Source organism: Eleginops maclovinus, chromosome 7 (assembly GCF_036324505.1).
Source record: "Eleginops maclovinus isolate JMC-PN-2008 ecotype Puerto Natales chromosome 7, JC_Emac_rtc_rv5, whole genome shotgun sequence".
Lineage (NCBI taxonomy): Eukaryota > Metazoa > Chordata > Actinopteri > Perciformes > Eleginopidae > Eleginops > Eleginops maclovinus.
The window spans coordinates 9,316,775-9,344,568 of NC_086355.1; the positions used below are offsets into that span (position 1 = coordinate 9,316,775).

The 27,794-nt window shown below is 39.9% G+C and overlaps 3 protein-coding genes across 3 annotated transcripts; 1 reads left to right on the forward strand and 2 right to left on the reverse strand.

The window, feature by feature from the left end:
* Positions 1 to 148: 148 nt before the first annotated feature.
* tlk1a (tousled-like kinase 1a) lies at positions 149 to 10,999 on the reverse strand. Its single transcript, XM_063887470.1, is given in 24 exon segments — positions 149 to 1,237; positions 1,360 to 1,467; positions 1,548 to 1,659; positions 2,223 to 2,358; positions 2,500 to 2,669; positions 2,776 to 2,865; positions 3,075 to 3,166; positions 3,276 to 3,357; positions 3,573 to 3,670; positions 4,141 to 4,207; positions 4,424 to 4,612; positions 5,012 to 5,148; positions 5,236 to 5,346; positions 5,509 to 5,601; positions 5,724 to 5,810; positions 5,903 to 5,998; positions 6,192 to 6,235; positions 6,334 to 6,409; positions 6,736 to 6,774; positions 7,195 to 7,263; positions 7,378 to 7,499; positions 10,696 to 10,732; positions 10,734 to 10,772; positions 10,774 to 10,999. Coding segments are annotated over 24 exon segments (2,307 nt in total). The 5' UTR covers positions 10,816 to 10,999; the 3' UTR covers positions 149 to 1,066.
* A 580-nt stretch (positions 11,000 to 11,579) lies between these two features.
* Positions 11,580 to 16,518, reverse strand: mettl8 (methyltransferase 8, methylcytidine). Its single transcript, XM_063887475.1, has 10 exons — positions 16,379 to 16,518; positions 15,044 to 15,202; positions 14,209 to 14,300; positions 13,755 to 14,119; positions 13,611 to 13,660; positions 13,333 to 13,393; positions 13,000 to 13,139; positions 12,518 to 12,624; positions 12,299 to 12,364; positions 11,580 to 12,052 (listed from the first exon to the last, which is right to left on the reverse strand). The coding sequence occupies exons 2-10, from the start codon at positions 15,193 to 15,195 to the stop codon at positions 11,898 to 11,900; spliced, it is 1,188 nt and encodes a 395-aa protein (XP_063743545.1). The 5' UTR covers positions 15,196 to 15,202; positions 16,379 to 16,518; the 3' UTR covers positions 11,580 to 11,897.
* dcaf17 (ddb1 and cul4 associated factor 17) lies at positions 16,076 to 27,484 on the forward strand. Its single transcript, XM_063887473.1, has 15 exons — positions 16,076 to 16,328; positions 16,408 to 16,602; positions 21,576 to 21,681; positions 24,079 to 24,169; positions 24,261 to 24,397; positions 24,486 to 24,564; positions 24,806 to 24,895; positions 24,979 to 25,086; positions 25,261 to 25,363; positions 25,492 to 25,634; positions 26,060 to 26,169; positions 26,421 to 26,508; positions 26,656 to 26,739; positions 26,959 to 27,114; positions 27,195 to 27,484. Exons 2-15 carry the CDS (start codon positions 16,476 to 16,478, stop codon positions 27,318 to 27,320), a joined length of 1,548 nt encoding a protein of 515 aa, XP_063743543.1. The 5' UTR covers positions 16,076 to 16,328; positions 16,408 to 16,475; the 3' UTR covers positions 27,321 to 27,484.
* Positions 27,485 to 27,794: the final 310 nt, after the last annotated feature.

Sequence of the window (27,794 nt, forward strand, 5' to 3'; positions counted from 1 at the left end):
CATGGAGAGAGCATTCTTGCACCCTGTAATGCAGTACCACACAAAGCCACAGGGGGTCAGTGTAATATCATTGGATGGCAGGCTATGGAGATAGCAGCCTTACATGAAGTGTATCATCAGCTTTAGAATGAACAGACTGATTCTTCAGTACAATTCACTGAGAGAAAAGTGTTTCCTGGCATTTATTATTCACTCTTTAGCAGAACTGTACAATTTGTACCCGAAGTGGAACATACAGCCCTTGAAAAAGTAAGAGCAACAAAGCAGCAAAATTAAAAGACTCCAGGAGACTAGTTTTGCATGGGGACATTTTACCTCTTTGTACACATTACTGCTGCAGTTCAACATTTTAAAATTCCCTGTACAGCATATACAGTTTCCAATTCATCTGTTAATTAATCTTCCTGCATAGGATTTTTATACATTGTCATTTTTCTACATTTGGTTACTTTGTGCATTAAACGTAAGTAAGCTGCCCCAACCTACACGTCACTAGATGCCACTTGTATGCTACACATTACATTCTTATGGCTAAGTAACTCAAATTAAAGCCTAAGATTTGTGAAGAAGAAAACGTTTAGCCAAATCAATAGTGAAGTCTTTGTAGTTCTACATAACTATGACCGCCCTCTCCTCACAGTTAATTAACTTCTAGCAGCTGAATCACTTGCACCCTGGCAGGACCTTGTTATTTCATCTAAACAGCGGGCTGCCAAGTCTCCCTTCGGCCCTTTAAGGCTTTATCCATCTGCGACATCTGAACGGTGTCCAATCACATTTTCTTCAAGGTACGTCCTCAGTTTCAGTGCTTTTTAATTGGACCCTCAGACGATCCTTTACCCATGTCCTTTTAAATTCATCCCCTCACTGTCCCTCTATCGATCAAGCCCTGGTAAACAACAAGAAGCCTGGCACAGGTCGGAGGAGGCCTGGTGAGATTTCCCCACCAGAGTCCTGCTCCACCTGCTGCCGGCCGATTCTTCTCCCACAAGCCAGAGCCTCGTAGGAGCTCTGCAGGCGTGGGAGCATCTTGGTCAGTTATCCTTTGTGACAGAGTAAGAGGCAGTCAGTAAGAGATGATACTGGAAGAGGCCGGTCCTGAGCCAGCAGCATTCATCTGCAGATTTCCAGAGGAGCTTGACCTCCGCATGTGAGGGAGCAGGTACGGGTCGCTTCCCATCTGGTGAACGTCGACCCGGTCCTCCTTCCTGTACGCCAGGCACCGCCTTATGAAGGCCTGGAGGGGGGAGGAATAGTACCAAAAACGTATGGGTCAATCAGGTGTTCTTGATGTTCTTTCTTCTGATAATAAAATACTTATTTAACAACTGTTTCCCTTTTGTATGAAGGTTCCCCTACCTTTGCTTCATTACTGGAAACAGGCTTGACAGGGAACTGAATGTCTGTAGCTTTCAGTATGGTGTTCTCCTGCAGGATGTCCTGCTGGGACTGGTTATGGCCAAAAGGCTGAAAAAGGAGGAGCAAGGCTTAACTATCACGTAAGAAATAACAAACATTCAAGGGAAGAATCTGTAGGCCCGCCTTACCTTCCTTCCGTACAGACACTGGAAAAAGATAACGCCCACAGACCACACGTCCACCTTATTGGAGATCTTTGGAGGTTCTTTGCCAACCACAAAACACTCAGGAGGCAGGTACCTGGGCCAAATTAAAAAGGTTGTTTAACAGAAAGTCTCTTTCACTCTGCAAGTACATCTGTGAGGTACTTCTACTTCAGCTTTTCTTTTTTATGCCTCTTTGTAAATGTACTATACTCCACTACATCTATTTAACAAATGTGACTCTTACTTTCTGTCAACGATTTTAAACAGCAAAGTATGATGCACATGAGAAATCTTCCCCACAGAACTTCTAACAAGTAATAATAAACACTTAAATTGAACACTTATAGCTAAATCTACTTCTAATACTCTTGTAAATTACATTTTTATGCACAACTTTACTCATCACGTCACTAATATGGGCAAACATGCCCATATGCAGCAGGTGCAATAAGCCCTTTTTGTGTCTGATTGCAGTTTTGTATGTGACAAAGTGTTAATGAGTATTGCCTTTCATAGTGCCAATCATAAAGAAGTCATATAGAAATATTTAGTCTAGTATTATTTCTACAAGAAAGCTGCAAAATCCTTTTATGGCTCCACCCCTGAATGTTCTGATACTGTATTGGATGTATGTAGATGCAGCACAGTTCCTCTCACCAATAGGTCCCGGCACCCTGTGATGTCAGGTCCATCCCATCCACACCATAGTTGTCATCATCCATGATTTTTGACAAACCAAAGTCAGTGATCTTGATTTCCCCGCAGGCTGTGCCGTCCACCAACAAGATATTGCCTTGAAATAGAAGCAAAGAAGTCAATACTGAAGAAAGAAATGGCATACCACAGATTGGATGGCTGCGTCACGACACTTTATTTGCACACTGATTAAGAGTTAGAGATTTCTTTAAATGAATGTGATGAGTCATCAGCTCACCTGGCTTAAGGTCGTAATGGATGATTGGAGGTTTGATTTCATTCAGGTATCTTAGTGCATTCACAATCTGCATGACTATAGACCGTGCCTCCTTCTCAGACATTAGCTTATGCTGTTTCAAGTAGAAGTCCAAGTCGTTGCCTTCGCAGTACTCCATGACAGTGCAAAACCTAGTGAGCAGAAAAAAAGGCTTGGTAAGAAGTACTGCCCACATCGAAAAGAAACAACTGAAAGGTGCTGGAGACATGACATCAAGAATACGTAGGCTGCACTGACGTGTCTGTGTCCAGTGAGAAGTAGTCGTAGAGTTTCACGATGCGGGGGTGGTCCAGCTCCTTGTGTATTCTGTACTCTCGACATGCATGCCTGTGGAGGGGAAGGTAATAATGCTCCTTTTAATAACCAAAGCATGACAAGACCGGATACAGAAGCAGCACTGACGTCCTGTCATTGGGCTTTGTTGAAATGAAAGTAAAGGTTATCTGGACGACTTGTTAATGTATGTCACTACCTTTGAAACACCAATCATAGCCTACTGAAGCTGAGGTTACACATTTCCATTCGAGCCAACATACTTGTGATAGTTCTCCTTTTTCTCTTCCCTCCAGTTCTTGTTGAGTTGGTGGATTTTCACAGCAGCATACCGTTGCTCAATCAAGTCAAAAGCCTGCACGATACACGCACAAAAAAGGTGACTTATAAAGGCAAAACGTGCTTGGAGTAATATATTCATATTTTATGACACCTATGAATGTCATCAACACTTAATGAGTTACCTTGTAAACTTCACTAAAGCCCCCTCTTCCCAGAAGGTATAGGAGCAGATATCGTTCGTTCAACGTTGGGTGATCTTTAAATCTTTGGATAGAAAAACAACAACACAGAAGACATTAAAATGACAGTTTGTGTCTATGTTTGATGTGACAATACACAACCAATGTGGAAGAAGGCAGGAAAGCTTCCTCCTGTGGGTAGTTAGGTAATATCCCCTCAATGGCTGAGGACACTTGCCTTGTGTGTACATCATGTTTCAAAGTCATTGCAGTGACTGAGAGGAATTGATTCAGACTCACTGTGAGCTGTCTTCATTATTTATTCTCTTCAGCTCCCGAATGTGAAGGTTGCGCACTCTCTCCAGACGCTCCAGCTCCGCCTGGATCTCAGCTTCTTCCTATAAATGATTAAAACGCACAAACACACAAATGCAAAGAAGGGACTTCAGAACTCTGAATACAAGGAGAGGAGCTCATCAAAACCCACTTCTACTCCACGGACTGCTCCTGTATTAAATATTAACAGTTAATTGGTACCGAGTCTGTCTGTGATGCTTAATCATCAGCAAAACAATGGATACAGCAGCAAACTGCAGGATCTATCCTTAGTGAGATACACATAAAAAGGAGCAGTGATTCAGCTTGGGAAGACTGAGAATCAGACTGAGCATGTACAATTATTTGTAGTGACTCTAATAAGGATTTTACTTTAAAAAACAGTCCTTTATTCTTATTATATTGTGGGTCCTGGACAAATGGGTTACTTAGGATGTATGAAAGGAACAAATACATAAGGTCATGCACATGTACTGCATGGGAAAAAAATAACATTCATTATCAAGTGCATGAGGTTCGGCATCGGACAAACCTTCTTGAGATGTCCAAGTCGCAGTTTGAAGATCTCTTCCTGTTCGTGGTACTCTGCTAATGTCAGCCTTTCCAGGGAGAGAGAAAGAACACATTTACTTAATGTAATAATCAAAGTGAAGATGCTGGGGACATTATGTTATTCATCGTCTGTGCAATCAGTCCTGTTAGACCTTCTTTACCACAGCAGCACACTGAATAACAATTCAACAAAAACTACTTTGACCAACATATCCCAGGAGAACGGCTGCTGAAACACTTGATGAACACAAGCCTGAACTCACAGCTGAGGTAGGCTGGGTTTTAGAAAGGGATCACTTTCTGCTCCGTTCACTGCCTTGGTTTTGCGTTGCTTTGGCTCCGAGTTTGTGGTTGGTGCTTGGGTGTTGCTGGAGGATGGAGGTTTCCTCTTGGCCAGCAGCTTCCTCTGCCTCTCAATGTCCTCTCGCTGTTGGTTTATACACTCTTGCTGTCTGCAGATGGAATAGTGATTGTTGTTAGATGAGATCAGTACCATCACTCAATATAAAACCATGGTGAAGATGATCAGCAAAAATAAAGTTGGAAGGTTACTTTGAGGCTACGTATCTTTCCAAAGAAACCTGATTCCCCAGTGGTGACAGAAGCTTAAAATACTTTGGGTTAGTTTGTTTTTTTTGGGTAGCTTCTACATATAGAGAAACTACCAAACGCTTAACTCTTAAAGTCTTCATAGAGTAAATAAGAAATCCTTTACTGGGACAGGAGTCTTTTTGAACAATACTGTTTGTCTGAAAATAAATACTGCAAGTAAAAAATGAAAATATAAAATGTCATCCTACAGATAAAAAACAAACGACATCACCAACAACGCATACAATGAGGCCTCTTACTTCACAAGGTTTTGGAAGGCATAGCCATCAGTCCACTGCTCCGTGAATGACGCTCCATGTCTCACTGTAGTGAAATGGCCTAATCGGAGTCTGTCCTGCATGCTTTTCTCCCGACAGGCCTGCTTCTCCTGGGTGCTCTGAAGAACAATTTCACACATTTTAGATGTGGGTTTGCACAAATATATTGAGTGAACTTAAAACGTTAGGAAAAACGTTTCATTTACCTTTTCTATGAGCAGCTTCTTGCTCATGGTGATGCATTTATTCAAGCGTTCCTTGTACTTTTCAAGTAATTTTTGTTGTTCGTCTATCTGTCTCCTGAGATCACAGTTTGCCTGAAGAAGAAAAGACTTAAAATCAGCTGCTGCATACACTACAGTATTCTCCCCATCCATCAAATATTTAAAAAGCTGATCATGAGGTTGATAGATTTTCTTTTTGTTTTGCATTCAAGTTTACAGCCCAGTCTAGTAAACAGAAGAAGACCTTTGCCTTACCCGTAGCAAATCGTCTATTCTCCCCTCCTTCTTCTCAAGGTCTAGATTCTTAGTGCTTTCAAGGGCAGCCAACTTCAACACTGTGAGGTCGGTCTGGAGAGACACAATAACCAAAGAAGTTGATTACAATTTTGCCCAGATATGTCAGACACATTCAAAAAAGGGATAAGAAGGAGATGATGGTGTCCGGGACTGTCCACAATCACCCCGCTCACCTGAACAAATTTGACTGCTTGTTGCTTTGGATGCGCCATGTGGTCCCCAAACGACAGACTAGTAGGCGATGAGCTATTTTGTCTAACCTGCAACAGAAGAGAGAGCAGTTTTATCACAAGGCAACACCAGAAAATGAGCAGTAAAGGACAATCTAAGTCAAAGCTTCAGAGTAACTTACAGAGACACCCTGAGCGGACTGGGAATGTGAGTTTTGGGGCGATCGAATCACTGGAGGGAGACCTCTCACAGGACTGGACCCGTTTCCTCCCTGAAACTGAAGGTTAGAAGAGGAACGGTGACATCACTGCCAGACATTTGATCATTTTAGACCCACTAAGGGTTCCATATGCATCACAATGCGGTTATTTTTGAGAAAGGAAATTGACTTCCTCTCAGTGTGCTGAAAGACTAATAGAGCCCACATTACTCGCTCAACACGTCCTTTCAATGTCACACCGAAAACTCACATCAAAATAATCACTTATTTTGGGTCCTCGCACACTTGATTTTCCTGCGAAGGGAAAAGAGGGAAAACAATGTCATACTTTATATTTGACAGAAATGCTGTGAGCAGAAGCCAATATGTTCCCAGTCGAACACAAGACTCACCTTGGCTGCTCTCTGATTGGATCTCAGGTTTCCTTTTTCTGCCTCTGGGAGTGTCTGTCTGTTTCTTCTCCGGGGTCTGAAAGATAAACAAAATGCAATTTGGACCTTGACACTTGCTGCTGTAGGTGCATTACAACACTGTGTCTACCTGTGTGAATGGTCTCATCAAATCCAAATGTTTATTTCTTATCAAGCTGACAATAAAAGACTGCATTAAAGATCTGTTCAACACATGACTCACTGTGATACAGAATTGCTGCCGAGTATAATCAGGACAGAATTTTGTAATTCAATATTTTATTACGACTTCTGAAACTGCTGAATTAGTTGTGTGCCGTTTTTAATGGTAATTACAAATATAGAAAACCACAAAATAGGAATAACATTTCTTGATATACCTACCGAATATGCAGGAGAACTGCCTCTTTTCACATCTGACCCCTAGAACATGAAAGAGACAAACAAAATAAAGATGTGCGCAGAGAAACAGAGCAGGCAGAAGAAAAACTATTGCTGCAGATCTCGAGCGACCTGTGGAGTGGATTCAAAAATATTGTATGGCATATTTAGATTTTGGACTAACAAATAAGACACCACATGGGATTGGACTCACTGGAAACACTATTTTCTGACATTTATAGACCAAAAAATGTTACACTAACCTATAGACAACTCACGCAAGGACTCAGGTATTTTAGGTTGCATACAACAATCCTTTGCATGCTGGTCTGCCTTCTGATCTTATGGGCCATTCTAAGTAGGCCATTTTGTTCATTTTGCTCTACACCCATAAGCAGGACTCATGTAATCACATAACTTATTTCAATAATGATTTTCTAATATGTCATTAGTTTAGTGTACCTCTGACTCCTTGTCGCTAGAGGATCCCAGGCTTCCAAAACTGTGATTTGAGTCATTATTGGTCAAACCCTGAGAAAGAAAATGGAAAAAAACATTGGAGTCTGAGACTAAGCTTGGACACTTACATGAGAATTTGGATCCATTATCATGTGCAAACATTGACACAGTTGGATATTTACTCACTTTGGTTCCCCCACTTGTGCTACCTGTGCTGCCCCCTGTGCTGCCGCTGACCCCGCCCATAAAGCGGGCCTCCAGCAGCTCCTGTCTCCGGGGATCCAGGCTGTGCAGCTCCTCCATGGTGCCTGGGAGGATTAGCAACAATTCACAGTGTCTCAGTTATTCAAGCATCAGATTAATAGAAGTCTTTAAATGACAAAGTTGTTAAGAAGGGGACTAGTTACATACAACCACAAACAGGTGATAAGATTCAAGTCTAGACCAGAATATAGGTCAATATGTTTAAACATTCCCTAGTCATAACCAAGACAGTTTTCCCTTTGTACCACTGGGGAGATAAGCAAGCCCTTAATGATCTTAGCCCCTGTCACAATAACAATATAAGAATAATCAAAATATTGTAAGATAAGTCAAACTGCAGAGTAGAAACCCAGCCTCTTTACCACAAACACTTTTATGATGAGAATCCAAGAGCTGTGTTTTGACTGCTGGGCCCTGATGAATACTGCACTCCTGTGGGATTGTTACGCGAGCTCCCTGGGCTTCAGTGCTGCTGCTGCTGACTCAGAGGGGTCTGCCCACTAAACCTGTGCTTTAATGAGACAACCATTTTGAATCCATAAAAAAGGAATCTAATTAAATGGAGGGGAACGGTACACACCGAGAAAGTCTGCTGGATATGAACAAAACAACAAAGCAGCTGGGAATGGGGCATATTGGGGGGGGGGGTGGGGGGTCAAACAAAGATTAATCAAAAGAGCAATGTGCACCAGAAATAGACAAACATGCTAACACTCGACGTCCATTTAAAGCCACACACCAAATCAACTTTGGCAGCAGCATATGGGGCTAGTCTTCACCTCTGAAAACAGGCAACATACCAGAAGGTGAATGTGAAATGCAAAAGGAAAAATACACTACACTGACTACAGAACACCATCTTATCATCGCCAGTAAGATGCTTCATGTAACCAACACCCAAAATCTTTTAGATAAAGGGAAATGATAACTCCTATATCAAAATGTGGTTGTCTGAACAGCTCATTTAAATAAAAACATTTTAAAAACATATACAAGTTCCAGACTTCAAAACATTTGTCAATAATCTTAGAACAGCACTTAAACTGGACTTAATTAAGTACCATAGTTTCAGTGTTCAAAAGAAAGTGCATGACACAAATCAAGTCTTAGGAAGCTAAACTGAAAGCCATTCCTTATATCTTGGCTGCTATTAAGCAAGGCCTACACTTTAGAAACACAGCAGCCAACACACAGGACCAATTCAGTGGGAAACATGAAGCCCCCTTAAGAAACAGGAATAATTTAGCCTACTCCGGATGGTCAACTTGCTTTGGGGACACTTTAACATTATGACAGGGGTCCCCAGTCTGAGGTCCACAGATCCTCCCCTGACAACTGGTTCTCCATAAACAAGCTTTATTAGTCTGTTTTGATTCACTCTGCACATTATTTCTATATTTTTTGTTGTGATGTATGAAGTGGTCAACAGGCCCAGTTTTACTCAATTTATGGCTCTAAATTGAGTATCACAGCACTACATAACACCACATTGCTATTGGAACTAGTTTTTAGATCAGAAGATGATTAAGCAGGTGTCCAAAAATAGCAAAAAATGTATTCACACTACAAAAATAATGATAGTTAGGATACATTTCAGATCAAATTAGATCTTTAACTACTGAAAAAGTGGTCATATTATCCGAAGTGTATCAATGCAAGCGTACTGGTGACACTTTACCACACCTAATGACACAATTGTGTAGTTATAATTTAAGTTAAGAGATAAATATGTTAATAGGATCAATCTTAGTAACAATTAGGGAAGACAAACTAGTTATGCTTGGTATATTTCCCATGTTGGGTCTGTGGCTTCTCATCAAACTTGCAGTCTATTTTGCTGAAGTTAATACTCCCATATAACTAAGAGTAACACTATTTTGCAAATAGCCCTATACTCACAAAGAACTACACAGACAAGTTTCCTCACTTGGCTGTCAACTATCCCATACAAATAGATAGCACAGATTTCATTTTCCTCTTGGACTTCCCTTTGTTCAAACGTGAATGCCCCAGTGCATAACTATTATCTATATTCAAGCCCCTGCAGGAACACGTGGTTGAACCCTTACAACCCTTGCTCTGAATGTCATTTTAACTCCGTGCTGCTCAGCAGAGTGACCACCTGTTTATGGCACACACACACTTTGAAAGTCGAAAAATATCTGGCAAAAACTGGGATGAATTACTTCCACCTGGATTCCCTCACTGGCAATTTAAGCAACACCACAGATGAGCAATAGTCTCCCAATTTCCAATATTTACAAGTGCTCCTTATAGCCATCCTTTGATACATGTAAACCAAAGCATATAAAACAAGGACAAATAGAAGCTCCCTCAATGTCCACAGCTAAGTAAAAGTCCTGCATCATTACAACATGCAGTAAATAAACACAGAGTGCAAGAAGTAACAACATTATTAGGTCACCAAAAAGGACCAAATAAGCATCATTTCTTAATTTCGTGTTAGCATGCTGCACAGCCTGCCTCCCATGGGTGCACCCCTCATTATTGTTGGGGCATCTAGCATTAGAGGTCTTTCCTCCAAGTTACTTTTATTACAAAAAAGGTCAAACAAAGCCCCCAATCATCAGTAGAATCCATAAAAATTGGGGTTTCATTAAATACCATAATTACACTTAATGTTAGATACATGCTGCCATGTTTAAATCCGATGTAAGAGCCTTGTATACCGTTGAGATTAACAACAGTTGCACATGCACATATATTGGAACCACTATTGATAAGCAAGCATCAGAATCTGGGCTACACACAAAGGATTGCTAACAGTGCAATGCATACCTAACTTATCCGGTGATAAAACGTTAACCCTTTCCATGCAATACTTGATTTCTCTTCCAGAATTATCTGAGTGATTGTACATCCATATGCAACTTGACTAGTGTTTGCTCTCAGTATGCTTAAAAGAAAGGATGCACCGACTACAGCGGGTAACCTTTCTGCTCTCCTAGAGGTTTATCGCCATTATGCACGCATTTTTCTTTAGGTTACTGCACTGGCCTGGGCACAGAAAGACGGTCCTGTGTCTTCAGTGCTACTAGCTAGCCAAAAACAGGCTCAATTGACTTTGGAGCTGACGCTTTGGGGTAACGTTAGCTAGCAAGCTGCTTTCGCCACCTAGATTTGCTCGGTCTTTTTAACACAATTCCCTTTCCTTGTGCCCAAAACGACCCGAACGGGCACGTAGTAAAGACATGAACGTCTCAATACGTTTAACAATACCTTCCCGGGCCTTCACCACTGCCGTGGTATGTTGCTGAAAACACAGTCCGTGTTGGGGACGTGGAGAGCTGGGACCAAAGATGGCGTCCCCTCCAAACTTCCACTACTTTGGACACTCATCAAGCTACTTTTTCTGTGTTGGTAGTAGCAGTTAATGTTCCACACACGCTGCGAAATTAACCGACTGACATACCACGGGTCTTTTTTACAGGGGCAGGGTGACTGCCAGTGAGTAAAAGTGTCTTAAATAATGTTTTTAGGGCACAAACCTCTTCACACCTCAGCAGTGCGTCCTGGCTCCGGGGCCACCTCTCCGTCTTCAAGTGGTTGCCTATGAAACGTCATGCATCGTGTGCAAAATTCTTATCGCGAGGGTGATACATTTTTCCTTAACGTCAATGTCAACATGAAGAATAAAGTCCAAACACAGATTACTTGTTCATTTTATTCCCGATACACAGTAACTATTGTCAGCCACATTTAGTGTACGGGTGGTGGACTGATGAAAAACCTGGAAATGATGATGTTTGAAATGTTTAACAAATATCTGTAATTCTTCTTTAAATATCTGAAATAGCTCTTGGACCATACCATCGTTTCGTGGTTGCCCATTTCAACCAGGAAAATAAGTTGCAAATATAAGTCATCTATGTTTAAAGTCACACGTTTTGATGTATCTAATCATTTTTATTATGCTGAGTAGGTTTACATATTGAAGGAATTTCCTTTGCTTTAATAGTGCATGGACAAGAAATATACATATAGAAAAAAAGTTGGATGATACAGTTGTTATTAAAAGGATATATATAAAAAATTCAACTGTTTAAAATGTAAAGAGCTGTGAAGAAAAACCTATTCAAGGTGATTCAAGAAAAAGTCAAACGTTTGTAACAGGATTTTTTTATCATGCAAAACTATCATTCTGTGAGTTATGTTAAGAACAAATTAAAGATGAAAATAAGAAAACATGAAGTTCCCTTAATAAAGTCATTATAGGCATGTTCATTCAATGGATATTAAAACAACGTAATATGGCACATAAAACAAGATAAAACCACATCATTGTTCTTTGTTTTGTAAGTTGATTGCAAATAGTTTTGTCGTAGTTTATATGCTCATTTTTTAAAAACTGTTTCCTTGGGGTGGAATTAATGAGTATAAAAAAAGGTCTTTAGCCAAACATTTCTGTGCTGGGTTGGGTTTCAAGATGGTGGAGGGGGATAACATTTCCTGTACTTGCTCTGCATCCAAACACGGTGCATTGCTACTTTCTTTCCTCTGTTCACTTGAAGTCGTCTGTCCTCCAGATTCTGAATTTCTTCCAATCCAGCATTGGAAAATAATTCATGAACTTCTTCTGTAAAGCATATAGAAAATAATAACAGTCAGTAACCAGAGCTGTTAGATAACATAACTGTTATGTTGTATATTTATTCCAACATTAAAAATGTTAATCGGACAATAAAGTATAAAAGTATTGTATAAAAGTGTACTTTTTTTTTTAAACCTCAAAATGAACAGAAAAAAATCCAATAATATGAATCCAATGTCCTTAATTTAATGGTCCTGTCAATATTAACTTTTGCATAAATACCAAAAATACCTTTACTGAAGAAGTACACACAGGTTCCATCTCCACGTGTGTAGAAATATTCTGATAAACATCGTCCTGTGAAAGATTAAAAGGTTAAACGACTAATGATAAAATGAAATTCATTTGCAAAAAAAGCCCCCACACAGAGGGAATACAGAATATACAACATATAAGTGTAGTGTTAATAAACGTCTTTATTTAGGTGTGTATTACTATTTGGAGGCTCACCCTTCTTAAACCTGAGTTGTGAGAAGTCGTATCTCCCATAATCACGGAAGAGAAATATCCCATCATGTTTCAGGTATGTAGATAGTTGGTTCACAATTCCTTGTAATCTGTCGATGGAATGTTAATGAATTTAAAAATAATCTTGTACAACAGGACTTCAGCTAACAGACAGAACACAAGATATATAGGAATATATAAATCAACAAACAGCTAAAAAACTAAAATATTAAGCTGACATGTCTTACTGTAAATGGACAATGCTTATGCATTGACAATGCATTTGGTAATACAACTGCAAAAACAATGAAATATATATGCTGCCATGCCTTAAATATCCAGCAAACTGATGTAGAGTGAATATGTTGTACTCAGTGATATTATACAGTTACACATATACTTTGATTTTATAATGACATTAAGAACAAAAGGTCTGGCAGGTGATAAATGATGTCAGTCTCTGCTCTCTTTTAACCTTCACCTACCTCTCTGGATGAATCGAGGAGAGGACAAAGACTGCGAGAATAACATCCAGGCTCTGAGGAGGGAAGGGGAAGGAGGCGGACTCCTCACAAATGTCATGGACAAAAGCATGACACACAGAGTCATCGTAGTCTGGATGGTCCTATATGAAAAATAAAGCAGGCTAGAACACGAACAGTTTGACAGTCACACAAACTACATTTCTAATTCTGGTAGCTCGGATAGGGACTTCAGCAAAAGTGTAATGCTTCTATTGCACGTATTGCTTTGAAGAAGTGTATTAACCTAAAAATGTTCTGTGCATTTTCATACCAAGCAATATTAGAAAAGCTTACCTTAACCAGCTGAATGGCCGATTTGGAGAAGTCACAACAGTATAAAAATGTGTCTGTTCCTCTGTGAACCATAATATCAAAGTAATTACAAATACAGTACTGATGCACCCTTACTTTCATGAATCTCGCATTAGAAATACTCACTAAAGCATTATTATTAGCTGGTTTAGAAGCACTAATTGTGGATATTTGAAATGTTTCCTTTTGTAAAGATGTTGCACTAAAAATGTACCCAAATTGATGTAGATTATATGTAAATATCTAAAACCTTTACTCACCTTATGGAATTAACGATGGGAAACACACTGTTGCCCACCCCACATCCAACCTGTAAAGAAGAGTTTTTTTAATGTGTTATTAGTATTGCCACAATTTATATTTAAACAATCATATTCAAATCAATACATGGGAGTTTTAAAAACCTCCAAGATCCTATGTGATGCGTTTTGGCCAGGGAATGTATTAGACTGTATGGCAGCTTGGATTTTTTCTAGTGCTTCTTCTTGACATGAGTCTGTTTGATGATTAGGGACGTCTGCATTTCTGTCATGGTTTTTGGGTCCATTGTGTTGCTGGTGTCTGGTCTCTGTGTCTGTGCTGAATCCAGCAGGTTGTGGGTATAACTCCGGATGATCACCCAGACTCCGGGTTGTGGCTTGACTTTTTGCTCCAGAAGGAAGTAGTTCTGGGAACTCTAAAAATAGCCACCTGCGATCTTTAAAGAACTTATTCTGGTGCATCTTGTAAAACTTGTCCCAGTATTGGCAAGCCTCTGTATCGAATTTTCCTGTGTGGAGAAGATTTAAGGATATTTTATAAAAGAAGTTTACCCAGATCAAAACTTGGAGAAATATTTTTGCAGGAATGCATTCTTGCCTTGTTCCTCTAAAGGAATTTGTGTACAGGAATTTTCTTTTGCCTTCTGCCGTGCGTTTTGTTTATCGTCTTCTGTCCATTGTACATGATCCCTAGAACATAAAGCACACAAATCAATTGTTGATGCATCTGCTCAACAATAGTCACACACTGTATCAAAATGTATCACCTAAATCAGGGGTGTCCAAACTACGGCCCGGGGGCCAAATGCGGCCCGCAGGCTATTTTAAATTGGCCCTCAGGTAAATCAAAAAGATAATGTCTTATGGCCCACGAATGAAACTTGTGCTTGTCTTATATTGTACTTAAATATAAGTCAAGCACAAGACCATATATAAACATATATTACACTGTTTTCATGAGTTAAAGAGCCCACTTTTCAAATAAATTCAGGCAATTCAAGTTGAGAACATTTTCTAACAAATCTAAGTTGATAAAAGAAAAGCCCAATAACTGATTTAAATAACATGCTTGAAATATGCCCTTCATTTTCCCCTTATTGTAAGCACTCTGAGCGAGCCCTACGGACAGCTGTGGTGTAGGCTGATTTATTCCTAAAGCATATTCAAGTATCAAGCATAACTTCCCTACATTTGATTGATTTTGCTAACTTATAACCTAACTTAAGAGGCAATATACTTCAACTCTAGTAAGGCGCCCAGACCTTCGTATATTTTTCTGTATTTGGCCCTTGGTGAAAAAAGTTTGGACACCCCCGACTTAAATGTTAGTCCTAAATTTCAAAGTGGTTCCACCTATTCTTTAATCATGCTTTTTCCATAATAACAACAAAAATGGGTGAATAATTCAAGTCTTATCACAATATTTCACTGACCACATGTTGTGCTTAAAGATGTCATCAGGACTTGTCAGAATCCGTGAACCCAGTGGGGCTGAAGGTCTTTCTCCTGTGCTCTTTTGTCTTGACAACAATCTGCTGGAAACTTTAGCCAATTTGGCAAAAGAGAGGCTCCTAAGTGTATGCATTTTTCTTCTGTTAAAAAAAACAGACAGATTAATATATCTTAAATTCCGTGACAATATTTTTGCATATTTCAGCTGAGCAAATAAGTTATTTAGAGGAATTGTCTAAACCCATAGGAGCAATTAAAAATAACAAACATTCAAAATCAACATATCTGGAGATACTTCGTATTTATATTTATTTACATTTCACCACTGTAAATAGCAGTCTGAACCTTTATGAAATGTGAATAATTGTTGGATGAAGGCAAAAAAGTATTGTTTTTGATACTTAAGTCAATGTAAACACACATAATGGAGAGCTGTAATGAACCCATACAGCAAAAATAATACTAGTATATAAAATAACGGCCTACATTATAATTATTTTCCAATAAGAGGACGCTTATCTTCAAGGAGGCATGTCAAGTGCCATAATTCCTTTACTTATCCCAAATTGGGACATTTTTTTTGTTACTGCAGCAAAATACAATACAATATGAAACATAGCAAAAAATTAGAACTAAAAATAAAAAATATACAGATACTGAATAGTGCAATGTAATGGAATATTAAATGAAAATATAAGTGTACAGCGTAAAGTGTAAGTATAAAGTGTGCATGTTAAGTCCAGTTAACAGAGAGGCTATGGAGCAGTGAGTTGTCACGTAGAAGAAGACGCTTTTAGAAGACTACGAACAACAGGTCTTTATTTAAGTACAGGTTACAGATATAATTTCTAGAATATAGCATAACTTTGTGTTCTTTTCCCTTTTCTTTAATTTAATAATTTTAATAAATTGTCTTCCAGTCTTGAAGTAACACAATCTGGTACAGTAGGTGGCGGCATGTTGGTTTGCAGCCCGCTATAAAACAAGGAAGAAGAACTCAAGAACTACAAACATGGAGCCGGACAGAGCAGCTAGCATTGACTGTTAACAGTTTCCTAACGTGTATCGACGTTTAATTGTTGGTATACATTATTCGCTTCACCTCTAAACGAAAAAATAATGTTGTATTACGAACTGACACTAAGAACGGCTTTAGAAAGAAGTAATCGAGAAGTCAATGTGCGCAGTCTTAACGGTGCTAACTTAGTTTGCCTGAGCTTTCAAAGTAAACCCAGGAAGAGATTCAGTGTTGTCGGGGAGATGGAGGTCAGTGACGGGCACTAACGTTATCACTAGGGAAACCATATCACCCTTACCTGTCTCTGTCTGTGCTCTTGGAGGTTAGCTCGGGGTGTTTTCTTCCGCCATGCTACACCAAACAGTCCCGTAGAACATAACCAGTGCCCCCTGCTGATGGCGCCGTACTGGCGAAAAGGAGCCGTAAACGCCGCTGAGCTGCTGAGCCGGAGGAGCAGAGGTATCCGAGAAGCTGGGACTCTGATCAGGCACAACATGAAGCTCCTGAGAGGTATCATCCTCCACAGGGCTGGACTGGGACCAAAAAATGGCCCTGGCATTTTTGGCCATGGCGGCCCACAATGATTATTTATACGATATGCTGAGGCACAGGACATACCAGAGGATATATGTGCACATTGTGTTTCAAAAAGGAAAAATAAAGCGCAGTAGCCTACATGGAAGAGCTGTTAAGAGTTTTACTTACAGAGACTTTCATCTTGGGAGAGATGGCTACAGTGCCACAATTCCCATCTTGAAGTGAAAGTGGTTGTCAAAGAAACACTGCTAGAAATGTCTTTTCAGTATTTAATAATAATAATATAAAAGAAATATACTGTTTATACAAATACAAATAAGACAATTAGGCCTACAATAAGACCATGCATCCATGTAAAAAAAAAGCTCCTCAAAGTGGCACCATATGCTGAGACAAAAGGCTGCTAGACCTTGGTGCTAATGAAAGAAAAAGAACACATGTGAACTCCACATCAGGGAAAGGCAAACCCAAACCTTCACTCCAAATATGCTAAATGTGAATAATGCCTGTGAGCCACACCAATGAAAGGCACATCCCTGGAACATCCCTGAGGGACAGGGCAGCTGGTTGAGAATGGCCCTCCAATAATCCTGAGAGAGGAGGAGAGGAGAGAGCAAAGCAATAATCACATTACTTTCTGTCAAAACGTGTAATTAAACCACTCATTCAACACAAATGTATTTATTTATCATGAATCTCACCTTAAAAAAGCAGTTTCTTCATTAATTCGCTCTTCTCCGCAACTCTGTCAATCTCTGTGTCAGTATCAAGGGACACAAGGACATCCTTCTCAATGGCCATCAACATAAAGGCTTCCAGATTGCTGGCAGACAGGCAACTCCTCAGTCTGTTTTTGATGTAGCGGAGGGTTGAAAATGACCGCTCACAGGATACCTGAGTTATTGACAGGGTCAGCAAAAACTTGTATGCCAACCCAAGTAGGGGGTATGCGTGAGTCAGCATATTAAATCTGAGAAGGATTTTGTAGCGCACTGCCACTGGTCTGGATAAGTGGGAAGTTTTTGGGATGTAGGAGGGATACATCTGCATACAGGGTGCCATGGGTGAGGAATCTTTGGTGCATGGCCTCAACAGCTGTATCAAGAATCTGGTGGTGAACATTGACCTCATAGGCCTTTTCTGAATCACTCAGGCTTTCATCCTGGGCCATCTCTCCTGGTAAGACTTTCTTCCCCCTCACCCTTTTTTAAGGCAGTGCAGCCTCCACTTCCAAATCTAGTTCATCGTGCTCCTCTAGCTTTTCATTTGCCCAATGGACAAAACAGTCAGCTGCGTCTTTGACTGCCGGGAAATCTCTTGCTATCTTTTTCAGTGAATCTTGTGTTGTGCTGGCCATCCTATGTGCTGAGAGGATGTCCATTCCTCTGGTCTGTAGGTATTTTGATAGTGGTGAGGTGAACTCAAATATCCGGAGGAATAACTGAGCTGTTAGGACAGTTTCATATCGGAGTAAGCCATCTCGGTATCCTCTGGCTTTGGTTTGTACATTTGATCCAAGTGTATCCAGCTTCATTATGGCAGAGAGTGTGGACACCACTTCAACAAAGAGGCCACCAGGTCTGCCATAGTTTCCGAAAACTTTCCTCAGGGCATGATGTTTAGCCCACCATCTCGTCTCTCCAATTGTTGAAATGCGTTTGTGCCTCTTGTCCTGGCTCTCGGTCTCCCACACACTCACCCTTGTATATGATTCCCTGATGAATACAGCAATGTTCAGCAGGTCAAATAGTGATCCACTTTCAATAACACTCTGGGTGGTATCGGACAACACGAGGTTCAGGACATGTGCATAGCACCACACATGCTGATGGGTGGGGTATTTGGATGCCATTAATGCAGAGAAACCTCTGTATCGCCCCTGCATATTAGAGGCTCCATCTGTGGAGTTGCCGATGCACAGGCCTATGACTAATTTCAGACGTTCAAGGACTTCAGTTAACAGAGTCACAAATGACTGTCCTGTAGTTGTGCTGCATTGTACGACTGCAACCAGCTTTTCATGGACTGCATCCGTGACAAACCTCAAAATCACAGAACACTGCTCTTTCCCTGTAATATCTTGAGTTGTGTCTAGCTGCACAGAAAACATCCCTGCTTTCTTAATGTCTGCAGAGATTCTCTCTTGAATTAAATGTTTGATAGCATCGATTACTGCATTCACAGTTGTTTTGGACAGGAGGGTGATCAGAGAGCCTCTGCCTTGTGTGCCCGAAGCATGGATCTGCTTGCTTCTTTCAATTACACTGCTGAGGTGCTCTTTTAAGAAAACATCATATTTCCCCAACAATATAATTAGTTCTAGGAAATTGCCATGGTCGAGATTGTCGATATCCAAGGTGTATGCAGCTTCATTGTGCTCCTGTCTGTAGCTTAAGCCTCTCTTCCCTATCACTTTCACAACCTCCACTACACGTTCCAACACCTGCCGTCTCTTCTTAACCTGCTCACGGTGTCCTGTCAAATGTCTTCCCTCAAGGAGGTGACCAATGCTTGCTCTGGAGCAGTTTAAAAAGTATGCCTCAGCACATTTTCTGTGTGTCATGCCTCTCTCATGCTCCTCTATTCTTTGGTGCACATGCCTCCAGTCTGTCATTCCTCTAATGAAAGTACTTGGATCATTGGGTTTACTAAAAGCAAGGCAAAGAAAACAAAATAAAGCATGACGTTGACCACAATAAGTCAGCCATTTCCATGCCATGTCGTCCGTTCTAGTGAAGAGCCTCTGGACGACAGGATTTGTGGCATCCTGTTGTGGGTGAAACTTAAAGAATTCCTGCCCCTTTGTGGAATGAGGGCGGCTAAAATAGTCTACATCTGCCTGATCTCCCTGTGACTCCTCCACTCCTATTTCAACAGTCTGGCTTGACTAAACACAGAGAAAGAGAGAGAGGCAGGAATGTTAATTTCACTAGTGTTATTTCTCTGGTTTCCAATGATTTATCATCCATTTCGGGAAAGCAATGTTTCACTAATATTACATGATAATAATAATAACTGTAAGCTATAACACCTGCAAACTATAACTTACAAAAATAACACTGTAAGTTGGACACCGAGTCTATAGCATTATTTGAAAACAAAGGCTATTAAAACACACACACACACACACACACACACACACACACACACACACACACACACTAGGGTGACCACCTCCAAACCAGCAACGATTGTGCACAAAACTCTATAGGCTACTATTATTATGCATGTTTTAAGTCTGACTGAATAAAATGAGTCCTGTAATTATTTCCTATGTTGAGCATTTACATGCGTTTAGCCTACAATCTCCCCAGATACTATTAGGTGAAGATACACACACATCCCAAAATATTTTCATTGTTATGGGCTATCATAATTTTTGTGTCATTCTAGTGTCTTTCTGAGTGCGTGCGTGTGTAGCCTACGTGTGTGTACCTGCCTGTATGCGCACAGAAATGTGATAGGTTTGCTTATTGTACTGCGTCAAGATTGACAACAATTTCGACCAATCATGACTGACTTCAGATCTCAAAAAGTTGAGGCCGACCTCTCGTTGATTTGTGGTGGATAATTCAACGACAGTCGAATAGCGCAATGTAAAATGCAGATGGCTTCTTTACTACTGACGCATGCTGCAGAGAAACGCACAAATGCATGTCAATCGAAAGCGGAGGAGCAGGTGGTCACCCAGCCCTCACACACACACACACACACACAACAGCCCTCCCTGCATGAACCGTCCCTCTTCATTTTGCTAACATTTACCGTAGCTATTCTGACCTCTTCCTCAATTTGTCCCTGCTGGGTAATGTCTCTCTCCTCCTCCTCCTCCTCCTCCTCCTCCTCCTCCTCCTCCTCCGTAACGTCTCTCTCCACCTCCTCCGAATCCACCTGTACTTCTCCTTCCTCTGTGTCACTACACTGCACATCAAACGTAACGTCTCTCTCCTCCTCCTCCTCCGAATCCACCTGTACTTCTCCTTCCTCTGTGTCACTACACTGCACATCAAACGTAATGTCTCTCTCCTCCTCCTCCTCCTCCGAATCCACCTGTACTTCGCCTTCCTCTGTGTTACTAAATTGCACATCAAAGCTGTGTTCCACTCGTTCAGCCTGTGCACTCGATGTCGACGGCCCTGCATTCGCTGTAACAGTCGACCTTGGGGCGAACATTTCTGTGATTTTGACACATTTTGCTGCGTCCACTTGTAGGCTTTTTAGCCTTTTGTCTCGCAGCTTCTGTGCGCCCCCCTTGCGCTTTTGTGGTGGTTTATTAGGCCTACTATCCATTTTCACAATTTCACAGACTGAAACTCACTTCTCTCTGCTGTCAGACAGCTCGAGTCAAATGGCAAAATTTGATAACCCTGGGAGGGGAGGGGGAGGGCTGAGAGATGTCATTGGCCAACCCCAATGTCCGTCAAGAAAATCAACCAATGGGCCGTTTCGTGTCTCAAATACCGTCATGGTGGATTTTTTTTTCCTTCATTATTAAATTATGGCAGCCCCGGCCCAAAAATGTTCGTCGGCCCACCGGGCATTGCCCGGTACGCCCGATGGCCAGTCCATGCCTGATCCTCCAGGTAATACAATACAATTTTGCACATTTCTGCACAGGACTAACCGTTTTAAAAAGCACAGCTATTCATCTTTTAAATGTAGTTTTTGTAGATTTGTTTTCCAATACTGTGTCATACTCTATTGTATGTATTTGTTATATTTCTTGTAAACTTTCTTTTGTATTCAAGTTTCAAGTAATAATAAATAGTATTTCTATATTTGCTATTACTTTACATCTCAATTTCTCGTAATGTGTTTATGTCGACACTATTGTACACAAAAACAATTTCATTATTTGTAAACATACTTGGCAATAAATATAATCCTGGTAGATATGTACAGTTTTAATGAATGCTTTATGAATGAATGTACTTTCTACTTTATTATTGTTGCATTGTAGGACAACAGGGAATTCGTTAAAGCATGGAGCAAGACCTCGAAATCCAAAATAATGTATGAGAATGGTAAAATCTACTTTCAAAATTTCCAGAACTGCTACAGCTGGTGAGTAACAATAAGATTTGCAATATTTAGTATTTGGCAAACATAACATTAAGACTTTTCAGCTTTAGATCTATAGCAACATCTTTAAAATTGGCATTAAACTGTAACTTAGGGTATATCAAGTAATGCATCTTAAAAAATCCAAATCTTAGAATTACTTCAGGACAGCTGTGAGACACAGATCATTGGCATAAGTAAATATTTGTTGTTATTGTTGTTGTTGTTGCTATATCTCTCAACACCTAGGTTACAAGATGACATTTCACCAAGTTTATTACAGTTTTTTTTACAATTGCTTAAACACAATTTTGGAAACCATCCTGGTTTATCAAAATACTTAACACAATTCACACAACCACACACCCAAACTGCAAAATACCTCATATATGCTGCAAAATGAAGCACTGCAACCAAAACTACATATACCATTATGAAAATCAAACTTTTGCACCAAACGGCTCACACTTCATTCATATTAACAGATTTTTGTCTCACCAACTACACACTGTTGGGCAAAATGTAAAGCTCTAACCTCTTTAGTAAGCTTTGCCATAATACTGAAATAGTTCAAATAGTTGAAAATTCTTCAGATTGTTCACATGCACAGAACTATTTGCAGATACACACACATGCTGCTGTTATTTTTTATTTTTCACCAAAAAAGTCAATGCAAAATATGCACAGCAGATACATTGGAGTGAACAAAAATATGCTAACAAAAAACAGTAAACTGAAAAAGAAAATTACAGAAAAAATGTGCAAAAAAAATATATGAAAAAAAGAGGCGAGAAAAATACTGTAATTAGGCAGCATCTCGCCGCATAGCTGGATCTGGCCACAATGCCTCGTCCACATCACAGGCAATATCTTCCCTTGCCAGACATCGAGGGAAGAAGCGCCTTGAGTGCCTTATCCATCCCTGAATCGCACCCAATGACGTTCCTTCCCCTTCTTCTGATCTTTGCTAAGTTGAACCCAGCCTCATCTACAAAGATGAACTCACGCGGGATTGCATGAGCATCCATTTCCAGAACTCCCTAGAAACAAAGAACAGAAATCAGTCAATATGGTGTTATCCGTACACTGGGAAACAATGTTGCATGCAGTGTACTGTAGTCAATATTGAACTCACATCCACATATGCTCTTCTGAGCTCTTTGTTCTTTGAGAGTTTCTCTCAAAAGGCACCTTTATAAAGTTGTTTCATACTGATTTGGTTTCGCTCGAGAACGCGAGCCAATGTGGACAAACTGACTTGTTGAATGTTGTTGAATACGCTGTTGTCTTGGATGATGTGACTTTGAATATCTCTTAACCTGATTTCATTACCGGTATTTTCCAAAACCAAGTTTACAATTGCAGCTTCCTGTACCCCGGTGAACATTAGGCCCCTTCCTCCACCATGGCTGCATCTCTCAGTCCTTTAGAAAAACACAAACATAGGGCAATGCAGCCTAAAGATATTTCCCCCACAGTAGAGTAAATGATACAGGAAACGTATACAGTAAGTGTATGACATCAGCCGTTCATGAAGTAAACAGGTGTCACCCAACTGATACACTATGAAATGGCGTGTACTACAAAGTGTGAAAGAAATTTTGGTTGCATACCTGTGCTCCAGTCTAAATGTCCGGATGACAGAGGTGACAGTAAAACGGCTCAAGTTGGGCTGCACTCTCTGTCCAGCCTCTCGCATTGTCAGCCCATGGTTGATGACATGATCAACTAAGGTTGCTCTGATTTCATTTGAAACTTTGGCCATGAACTCCTCTACCAGCTCTACCCCTACCTCTCACTCTTCCTCCTCCTCTCATTCTCACCCTTCCTCTTCCTCTCTCTGTGACGTTTTCCATTGTTGTTGTAAAAAACAGATGCTCACCTGTGGTGCTTTTATAGTGCTTACTTCCTGATTGAAGTGCTAACAATTAAGCATTGAGGTGTTTGGCCAGGTGGCACATATTTTGGCCAATTAGCTCATGAAGTGTTATTTCGAATGGCAGTGTTTTGATATGGCAAACATGTGACTTTATGTCAGATTGTTGTGGCTTATGCAGAGAACCGTGTTCAGTGCATTTAAAAAGTGCCATTTTGGATTGCAAAATGTGTGTAAAGCAGAAAATGTGTTTAGAGTTTTGGAGACTTGAGAAGAGGTTTTGCTCTCTGTGTGTCAGTTTAAATAATTGTGCTATGTATGTCATTTTAGTGTCTTAGCAACTGTAAAAAACTGTAATGTCATCTACCAAGATGCTGTGTGGTTAGAGTAACATGAAACATAAATGTATCTTTTCATGATGTTTAAGTAGATGGCATGAAGCTATTCAATGTATTGGACACTGACAATATAACAAAAGGTTCGTACTCTAACTTACAATGAGTGACTAAATCTTCTGATTCCAGTGTTCATTCAGAGCCTCATCTTCTTTACAAACTGCCCAAGAGATCTAAATTGGAGAAATTTGAAGATGCCCTGCTGTGTCAGAGCCCGCTTGTAAGTACAATTAAACAAAAAGCTGCATCTCCCCGTGGCAATATTGTAAAAACTCTTGTTCAGATTGTTGTTTTCTTTGTCACGTTGACAGGACAGCATGTTAGCCTCCCCTTCTGATCATAAACCCAGCCTCTTGGCTCTGACGGCCGATAACTGGCTGTGTCGACTTTCAGCTGAAACGGGAGAAGAGCTGCAGAGAGTTTACCTCTCTCCCAAACATAAGTTCAGGTATCCTTAAGGCTTTGAGTTTTCTGTTCGTAGATTGTAAATGAATATATATATTCACAGTTAACAATACTCTGTTGATTTCTGGCAGGTATCTTGGCTGGGATGACTCTCAAGAGATATTTTATGTTAAATCTGTTCAAAACAAAGAATCTTCGTTAGCACGACGGGTAAGTTATTTTCTGAAGTTCTGTGCCTTACTGAAGAATGATTGGACACTTTATTAAGAGTATTAAGGTTCTTGCTGTGAAAGGATTTTTGGCAGGTCACACATTAAATGGGCTCATTGAGTCAATCCAAGAAAATAGATATACAATCAGTCAGCATAGAAGGTATTACTTGTCAAGGGCTGAAACATCAAAACTGTTCCCCATTTTTTCCAAGTTTCATCATTTTTAAATTTATTTACAGGCAGGTATCACTCAGAATGCGATGATGCATCTGGCCATCTTCCATGTCTTCCCCTTACAAATTGTGGGCATTTTGGAGATCAACAGAAAGGTATGCAGATTTGTTGTTAGCTCATTCCTATTTTCAATTGTGCTGCAGAAGTTACATGTTGTATGTAAATCTTATTTTTCCAGGTATTTGGAAATGGGGTCACCGATGTTGTTCTGTCTCAAGGTGTCCTGGTGGTGTCTTACAGCAACAAGTCAGTAAAGCTGTACAGTTTTGAGCACATCGTACAAAAGGTATGTTAAGCAAACTGAATATTTGATTAAATCAGATTTTAAACATTGCATAAGAGTACAGTTGTTAAAAATTTGAATGTGTGAATGTTTGCATATTCAGTGTTTTACTATCGTTCTGGCCCATCTTGCTTTATACAACTCTGTCTATCTGTTTAATACTGCCTTTGTTTTCAGTACTTGACAGAGAAGTTAATGCTTGGAAAGCAGAGTCTTCTTCTTGGAGGCAAAACTGTGGGAGATACTCCATTTGGTATCCCAGTAAATATCCAGATCACAGGTGAGTCTGTTTTTGAATCTAGATTGGTGGCATCTTTGTGTTTTAAATATTTATTTTCTTGGCTACTCGAAACGGAAATGATTTTGATTAGAAAGTAATCATGGTCATTTTTGTGTCTTATTGCGCAGATTGTCCTCCAGTGCTCTTTGAAGTGTCATGCGCTCATAACAGTTTCCAGATTGGAGGCTACCCGTGGCACTACATCTACACACCACCGCATAAAAGTCATGAAGGCACTCACCACATCTGTTCTCTCAAGGACAGCACTTTAGTAAGTTTAAGAAATCCTCTATAATCAAACGCAAGAACATGACAATGATGATTTGGTCATCTAAATACAAAGTGTAGCATATGTCTGGCAATGATAGAAAAATATCCTCAATCTTGTTGTCTGATAGACCACCAAATTGGCCAGAGCTTTTGAAATTGTCAGGGTAAGAAGGGCCACACATGTTGGGGACAGTCTTTCTATTTAGCTGCTGGACAGATCCAGACCTGTTATCACTATTCAATTATGCAGATCTTTTCTGCATGTGTAGCTTCTCTATTTTTCAAAAAATGTAATAGAGCAACCTGGGTATATTTATTTGCTTATGGTACTATGTGCTGTTTGCTATAGATTTATGTGCAATCCATCCATATTGTGTGTCCTAGTTAATCCTTTGTTGTGATATTTTTATAATTGTATTACATTAGGCAATAAGTGGTGTACAAAACATGGACTGCTGCTCTCTAGTGAGTGATACCATCTCCTTCCACCCTGATGACTCGGGAAGAATCTTTCATGTTGGACCCGCCACAATAAAGTGAGTACTCAAGTCAGCTTTTACAGAACATGACACAATGAATGAATCCTGCAAGGAAAAACTGGTAAAATGTCTGTGGTTCGGAGGCAAATGTATCCAAACCAAGACATCATGAGACATCCAAGTGGTTTTCCTTACTACAAAGCAACATGTCCTTTGTTGCATAAATAAATAGTATGATACATTCTTTTTTTATTTGTTATGTTATTATACTGGACCTGTTCTATAATATATGTTTTTCTCCCTCCAAGTGTCCTCAAAATCAATGGTGAACTGAATAGTGGTTTACCATCAAAGGTAGTTAAGGATTTCTCCATGGCAACTCTTCGAAACAACAATGTAAGTGTCATTATCTACCTACTAAGCCTACTATATGCTATGCTTCATACAGACATAGTTTGACTTTAATTCTATCATGAATGTATATGTATTACATGTATGCACAATGACAATATTTGTGCGTTTAAAATGTGATTCCTACTTCAGCCTACCTCACAAGTGACTGTCACGTCATCGGGTCGCACAGTGAAGAAAAGATTTCATCAGCTGGATGATGACCCAGATCTAGAGGTAAAAAATGATGCTTTAGTTATTGATACAGCATCTTTATTTTTACAGTAAATTTCAGTTTGCTCTCCTTGTTTTCTGACCACATCAGTATTGGCTGCACCTGTAACTTTTCCCTACACAATATTACATTATTATTTATGTGTGTTAAGGGTCAATAGATATACAGTTAATATATTTACTCTGCATGGCATCAGAATAATGTTACGTTAACTTTTACAGACTTTCCATATGGTGGAATATGAGGATGAGCTTGACCTTTTGGCAGTAGTGGTAACTAATGGTGCAGAGGGAGAAGGCAGAGCCCACATCCGACTGCACGACAACCAGAACGGGCAGTTACTGCGGACAGTTGATCTGGATGAACCATGGGACGAAGTGAGTGACCCACCGTGACTTTACCAACGTTAAAGTGTCTGTGTACATGTGTTCATGTGTACTCTTACCTTTTCTTTCAGACGTACCGACATGAGTTGTTGTTTGATAAGGACACCATTGTTCATATTGAACAAAAGAACACCGACTTCTGCTGCCATGTTTACAAACTGAAGGCTGCCAGAGAACAAGTGCCATTTACTTCGTAAGGTTATGTAAATGTATGCATTCAACAACTGTTTTGATAAAGGTTTTCTGTAAAACATATCACTGTGTCAATGTTTCTTATGTGTGTGTTACATTAACTTGTTTCAAATATCTACATTCTTTACACTCTTTATCTTAAAATAAAATTTGATGTTTTTCCAATTTACTCTTTATTACTGCCTCCTTTTGTGTTTCCACCTTGCCGTGTACATTTTAAGAAATAACAATAGTTTTGGTTAAAAGTGAATTATGGTCCTTTGCTACATTTCATCCCCTCTCTGCCACTAAAGTAAAGTATTGATATTAACAGATATTAAAAAGTACTTGTTTTGCCCATTTTAGAATAACCTGTATTTGCGATAAGTGAATGACAATGAATTTGAAGATTATATTTTAAGTCTAAATCGGCAAACTAAATAATATTGTCATATAGATGAAATGGAGTAAAAGTATAAAACAGCAAAACATGGAAATAC